Source organism: Hippopotamus amphibius, chromosome 4 (assembly GCF_030028045.1).
Source record: "Hippopotamus amphibius kiboko isolate mHipAmp2 chromosome 4, mHipAmp2.hap2, whole genome shotgun sequence".
Taxonomy (NCBI): domain Eukaryota; kingdom Metazoa; phylum Chordata; class Mammalia; order Artiodactyla; family Hippopotamidae; genus Hippopotamus; species Hippopotamus amphibius.
In genome coordinates this window covers 154,968,224-154,975,149 of record NC_080189.1, presented here as the reverse complement: position 1 = coordinate 154,975,149, position 6,926 = coordinate 154,968,224, and the positions used below count along the sequence as shown (strand labels likewise).

Here is a 6,926-nt window from a genome sequence, read left to right as displayed (position 1 = left end):
TTGGTGGGGGGAGTTTCGGCGCGGCCCATGGTTCAGAGAGCGCGGGGAAAGTTGTGCGTTGCTGGCTGGTTTTTTTTTGGGGGGGGGTGGGGGATAGGGTGGGGAGAAGGGGCTTTCATGAGAATTCAGGTTTTCTTTACAAAAATATTTAAAGATTGATGTGTGAAATAAATACCACTCCCAGGCCTGTTAAAACAAACAACTCGGCAACTATACTCCAATTAGAAAAACAAAACAAAACAGAACAGCCAAACCATCCGCTCGTACGGTGGTCTTTTTCGCGACATTCCCCCCCCCCCCCCGCCCCGCTCCCTCCGGCCCACACTCGGAGGGTGTCCGATGCAAAGCGAGGGCGAGTGTAGACGCGTGCGGCGCGCTAAACCGCTCGGTGCTCGCCCGCGCCAGGCCGGGTCCTCCTGGGGTGGGGGGGGACGTCTCCCTAATCCTCCTCCCCCAGCCCCCACCCCTGAAAAAAAACCCCCAGACTTGAACGCTTTGTGCGCCCCTTATTTCCAATTCCTCTCCTCGTGGGGTTGGCCGGGGAGGGTGGGTGCTTAGGGCGGACCAGAACTCGGGAAAAGAGTTAAGTTGTGCGGCAACTTGGAGAAGTTTCAAGGGAGATCAGCTCAAGATGGAAACCACAGCCCGGGCGCTAAGGACGGGCTTCTGCTCCCGCTTGCAAAAAGAGAAAGTCGAGCCCGCCTTCCTGCTCGACAAAAAACCAACAACACAACAACAAGAACCCCGAAGAGGGTGGAATGAGTGATGTCACAGAGCCGCGCTCGCAGGCTGACAAAAGGGGGGGCCCCCTCCCCCCATGCGCCGCGCGCGGCCCGGGAGAGGGGCGCCTGCAGCGCGGGGTAGCCAAGCGAGCGGACTCGAAACTTTTCCTCTTTAAGAAAAAAAAGTTGTGCGCGACTCGCAGTGGGTTTTTTTTCTTCTTCTTCTTCTTCTTCTTCTTCTTCGCCTTCTTTCCTCGTCTCCCCTCCCCCTTCTTCCTTTTGAAAGTTTCTTTTTTTTTTTTCCCCCGAGTTTGACCGCATGGCTGATTCAACTTCAGTGTCAATCAACTTTTTTTCCTCCTCTTCCTCATTTAAATAAGTTTAAAGCTCCTCCTCCGCCTCCGGCCCACCAAATCTGAAACTTATATAAATTGGGCTTCGCGCGCCGCAGCCCGGGAGAGTCAGAAAGGCGAGGGGCGCCGGGAGCAGGCGTGTGGGACTCCAGACCCGAGAGCCGGAGGCTGCGCCTTCCCCGCACCGGGACCTTCGCGATACACCGGAGCCTCAGCCCTGTCCCGTGCGAGCGCCCAGGATGACCACCACCCTCGTGTCTGCCACCATCTTCGACTTGAGCGAAGTTTTATGCAAGGTAAAGTGGGGCGGAGCGTTTACTTTTTAGTCTTTTTTTTTTTCTTTTGTTTTCAAAAAGAACCCCCAAAAGTTTAGGTCTGGGAAGGCTGGTGGGGGGAGAGGAGGAGAGGCGAGATGGTTGTTTTTTCCGCCCCATGTTTTCCCCCTAGTTTGAAGGAATTAGATTCCTCCCCACCCTTTGAGTTTCAACAGTTCCTGGCGCGGATTACATGGGAATCCGGAGACCAGAGTTTTGGGGGGCGAAGTTTGCGTGGGGCTGTCCGGGGGTCGCGGGGCATTGGCCTGGATTGGGGCAGTTTTTCGGTGGTCGTTTCGTCCATAATGTGCTGCTCTTGAGCCCAGTTTCGCTAGTCTGCTCGGATGCCCTGTGCGCGCTCTGGGTGTCGCCGCTGCCGCGAGGGGTTCGAGTCTCTCCAGCCACATTGCCGGACTGTGGGTTGGGAGCTGGGGGTCCCTCGGGGAAGTGAGTCTCGGGATGACGTTTTGCTGGGAGATTTCCCCCTCTGTTTTGGAGAGGCTGGGGATCTGCGAGAAAAAGGCCAAGAGTTGTTATTCAAAGGATGTTGCCAAACGAGTTTGCAATGGGACTTAAGTTCGCCCCAACTTAGCCAGCCTTCCCCCTGTGATAGCCGATCGTGCTGCAAACTTTGGGGTGAAAGTGGGACTCGGGTTCACCCGCTTACCTGTTTTCCGAGGGACCGCGACTCGTCGATATGGAGGGGATGGGGGGATACGACGACAAAATGCCGGTCTGAGCTCAAGGGTCTCAGCGAGGAAGGATTTAATGAGGGCCTCCTTAAGCCGTGTAGCTTGCCAACCGGTGTGGAAAAAAAGCAAGTTTTAAATCCTGAATATTCCAGGAGTGCGGTTTAAGCGTACATAACAAAAGCCTGCGGACGTTGAGTTTTTTTCACCCGCTCTCCCCAATTTGAAAGAGAGAAGCTGCTAGGCTACTTTTAATTGCTAAAGTGTTTTGCCTTCTTTTAAACACGTCGGGTCATGTTGCTGTCTTTTCCCAGCCTGCTTCTCCAGTCCGTGCAGCTGCCAGGGCCCCAGGGCTGCAGGGTTGGGGTGCAGGGACACCCTGGAGCTGAAGAGCAATATCAAAAAAGTTTGAACTTCAGCTTCCTTTCCCCCCTGCGCATTCCCGAACTTCAGTTGCCCTGGCGGCTGCCCGAACTCTCCGGCACTTCTTCCTTCTCTTCCAGGCTCTCCGGCTCTTTGATCTCTTTCTCTTTCTCTTGCTCCCTCCCCCCACAGGACTTTTTAAATGAACCTCATTGTTGGGAACAGGCTCTCAACTTGGTTCCTGTAATCCGCTCTGTGGGGTGGTTTGCTGTTAAAGATTCCCGATCACCCGCAGCTGATCCTAAGGGACCGACTTTAGAATTTGCACAATGACACCCACATGGGCTGGGAGCCAACTCCCAGGTCCCCTGCTCGCACGCTTTCCAAATCTTGGGTAAAGTTTGAGCAGGTGAATAGGGTCCCATTGGAACAGAGACCTGCCTGTCGTGCCTCTGCCCCCCTCCCCCAGATCCATTATTGACTGGGAGGAGGCTGGGGGGATTTGGTGTTTTCCTTTTCCTTCCCACCTGCAGCTTTGCGTTAAAGATTAAACACTGGGGCTCCTATCCAAGCCTGCTCTTGCAGCCAGGAGACTTAACTGCAAAGGCATCTTCCCAGTGGAGGGGGTGGGGCGGGCAGTGAATGGTGGGAGAGATCATTGTAGAAGGCACCCCTTCTGGGAGCATGGGGCAATGAGTTTTGTATTCGGGAGTCACATCCCTCTCCCTGGCCCCTCTACCCCCCAGATCAGCGGTTTCTCGTCCTGCCCCTCCCTCCCCTCCCCTCAGCAAGGTAAAGCGAAGGCAGGCTGGAAACCTGTTGCCAAAGGAATGGAACACTTCTGAAGGAGGAAGCTGAGACTCTTAGGCCAGGTTGCGGGGGATAAGGGATGGGGGGGGGGCGGTCAATTAAGCAGGGACTGATTAAAAGGAGACCTAGCTCACAGTTAGCCTTCTGAGGTTTACCTCCTGAGAGTTGGACGTGAGAGTTTGTGAGTTGTGTGAGATATTTTCAACTGAGGACTCTATTTGGGAGGTGAAGTTGCATTTCATGGTTGAAAAGTGGTAGCTTTGGGGATAGGATATGAGGGATCCGCACAGAGTAGGTGCATGTGTAAAACAGTTTCTCACACAGGCCAGGATTTTTGTGATTTCTTATGCCAGGGGCCAGAGTAAACCCTCACGGCTGGTCGAATGGGAGAGAAAGGGGAGGGGGCTGGCCAAGGCAGAGGTGGGGATGGTGGGTTCCTCTGAGACAGATCATTTCTGATTGTGGCGGGGGCTGCCCTTAGTGGATACCCTCCTTGGGCCTGGCGGATGGGCTTTGTCACTGACCGCCGACTCTCTTTCTCTCTCTCTCCTCCAGGGTAACAAGATGCTCAACTACAGTACTCCCAGTGCGGGGGGCTGCCTGCTAGACAGGAAGGCGGTGGGCACCCCTGCCGGTGGGGGCTTCCCCCGGAGGCACTCTGTCACCCTGCCCAGCTCCAAGTTCCACCAGAACCAGCTCCTCAGCAGCCTCAAGGGTGAGCCAGCTCCAGCTCTGAGCTCTCGGGATAGCCGCTTCCGAGACCGCTCCTTCTCAGAAGGGGGCGAGCGGCTGCTGCCCACCCAGAAGCAGCCAGGGAGTGGCCAGGTCAACTCCAGCCGCTACAAAACGGAGCTGTGCCGCCCCTTCGAGGAGAACGGCGCCTGTAAGTACGGTGACAAGTGCCAGTTCGCACATGGCATCCATGAGCTCCGAAGCCTGACCCGCCACCCCAAGTACAAGACGGAGCTGTGCCGTACCTTCCACACCATCGGCTTCTGCCCATACGGGCCCCGCTGCCACTTCATCCACAACGCCGAGGAGCGCCGCGCCCTGGCCGGGGCCCGGGACCTCTCTGCGGACCGTCCCCGCCTCCAGCATAGCTTTAGCTTTGCTGGGTTTCCCAGTGCCGCTGCCACTGCCGCTGCCACGGGGCTGCTGGACAGCCCCACATCCATCACCCCACCCCCCATCCTGAGCGCCGATGACCTCCTGGGCTCACCCACCCTGCCGGATGGCACCAATAACCCCTTTGCCTTCTCCAGCCAGGAGCTGGCGAGCCTCTTTGCCCCTAGCATGGGGCTGCCCGGGGGTGGCTCCCCGACCACCTTCCTCTTCCGGCCTATGTCTGAGTCCCCTCACATGTTTGACTCTCCCCCCAGCCCTCAGGATTCTCTCTCGGACCAGGAGGGCTACCTGAGCAGCTCCAGCAGCAGCCACAGTGGCTCAGACTCCCCCACTTTGGACAACTCAAGACGCCTGCCCATTTTCAGCAGACTTTCCATCTCAGATGACTAAACCAGGGTAGGGAGGGACCCCCCTGCCTACTCCACCCCCACCTCCCACCCTGCACCCACATCCCCTACCCTTACCTCCCTACCCCTCTGATTCCTGACAAACCCCTACATTAACCAAGGTTAAGCTCAACCCCTCTCCCCCAGAACCTTGGAATGCCCCCTCCCTCTCCCCTCTTTAAACCCCCCCCAACATAAGGACAAGTCAATTTGTCAATAGCTTCCTCTGGCTAGAAAGCCCCCTCTCGATTTTAATAGCCCACTTACCATACGTAACAGACAAGTCCCATATTTGTCAGTAGATGCCTTTTTTTCTGGCTTAAGCCTTAAGTGCCAAATCACAAAAGAAAAAGCAGTAACAGTTTACAGAAGCAACTTAGTGCCTTGTAATCTAACTTTGTCACTGTGACTACATTACCTCTTCAGCGCCAGAGGGCACCCGTGGGCCTCCCCAAGCCTCTTCCCAGGGGGAGGGGGAGGTGGAGGGGGGGGGGACTTAGAACCAGCAGCTCCCTCCACTGGCAACACGACTGCACCTTTCCTTATTTCAGTCTCCTACACACTTCCTCCTCCCCTCTCCCGGTAGCCCGTAGCCCCCGCACCCCCCTCGGAAGACTTGTTGCCAGACTTGGGTTTTGGGGAAACCTGTCTTGACATTCAAAACCTTTTTCTTCCCGACCTGAACCTCTGTTGACTAATCTTGCCTCGGTTCGTGTAGGTCTACAGGAAGGAAGACTGCAAAAGCGGATGAAGATTGTGACATAAGTGGGACTTTGTGATTTAATTTTTTTCTTTCTTTTTTTTTTTTTAAGTGGGGAGGAAGGGGAAGCTAGATGGACTATGAGAGACTTGATTTTGGTGCTAAAGTTCCCCAGTTCATATGTGACATCTTAAAAAAAAATAACAACAAAAAAATGAGAGAAAAGCTTAAAAACACATGTAAGGGGTGAGCAGTTAATGGTATTCATTCCACATACAATATCTGTGTAAAACGATTTCCTGTAGAAGTAGCTTTAATGGTTTTTGCTCTAGAATACCGTAGGTCTGTCCTTAGAGCACTCACGCCATGCTTCTTTCCCTGGGTTTTAAACTTCATATAACTTTCAGAAATTGGAGAGCAAAAATTTTGCTTGTCACTGCACATCAATATAAAAAAGCTTATTTAACTTATCAAAACGTATTTATTGCCAAACTATGCTTGTTTTTGTTAATTTTGTTCATATTTATCGGGATGACAAATCCATAGAATATATTCTTTTATGTTAAATTATGATCTTCATATTAATCTTAAAATTTTGTGACGTGTCTTTTTCCTTTTTTTTCCACAGTTTTAATATATTATTCTTCAACGACATTTTTTTGTAACTTTACACTTTTTTTGGTTATTTTATTTTAAAAAAATGAAAAATTAATTTAAAAAAATGCAAAAAACTGTTGGATTATTTATTTTAGAAATTTCCCCCCTTTGTGTTGGACTGCAAATTGAGTTTCTTTCTCTTTTGGCCTTTCACAACTAGGACTGAGAATGTATGTCAACGTTCTGTGACAGTACAGAAGGAAAACAACTTTTTATGTATAGCTTCTAAAAGGGAAAAAAAAAAAAAAGAAACCCTTTGACTTCCACGTGCCCATCTCAAGACATTCCGATTGCAGATTTGAGGTTCTGGATTCCAGGTTTTGGAGTTTTCCAATGTTAATGCAAACAGAACTGGCACACACACACATTAAGATGAATGTAATTATTATTCCTCTTGCTGGTCACTACCGTCGCTTTCTATTTCTCTTTCTTTGTGTGAATTTATTTAAAAGAAAAAAAAACTTTTTGTAACGACTATTTGCAGTTTAAAAATCAATAAACCCATTTTTTCAAGAAACACTGATGGTGAAGCTGGTTTTGCTTGGTTTGTGGTTTATACTCTGCCCGTAGGCGTGTCCTTTGTAGGTGATGTAGGTGCTGGGAGGAGAAGGTGGAGGGCATTGGTTGATTTCTTCTCATCCTCACAGCTAAACCAGTAGCTGGTCCCTTTTGTTGAGACTGGAAGTCTGCTGAGCTTTGAGGGGATGGGGTGGAGGTTTATTGCAAAGCAGCCTGTATTTATATTATCTGCCCAATTGTTGGTTGTTGACAAGGGGCCAGCCTTACCTACCCTTGCAGCCTTGAAGG

The 6,926-nt window shown here is 51.7% G+C and overlaps 1 protein-coding gene across 2 annotated transcripts; it reads left to right on the top strand.

The window, feature by feature from the left end:
* Positions 1 to 616: 616 nt before the first annotated feature.
* Positions 617 to 6,636, top strand: ZFP36L1 (ZFP36 ring finger protein like 1). Of its 2 annotated transcripts, XM_057731333.1 has the most exons (3): positions 617 to 1,371; positions 3,807 to 4,772; positions 6,280 to 6,636. In XM_057731333.1, exons 1-2 carry the CDS (start codon positions 1,315 to 1,317, stop codon positions 4,764 to 4,766), a joined length of 1,017 nt encoding a protein of 338 aa, XP_057587316.1. In that variant the 5' UTR covers positions 617 to 1,314; the 3' UTR covers positions 4,767 to 4,772; positions 6,280 to 6,636. The 2 variants fall into 2 exon arrangements, with proteins under 2 accessions (XP_057587316.1, XP_057587315.1); XM_057731332.1 differs by having other exon boundaries at positions 621 to 1,371; positions 3,807 to 6,636.
* The last annotated feature ends 290 nt before the right edge of the window (positions 6,637 to 6,926 follow it).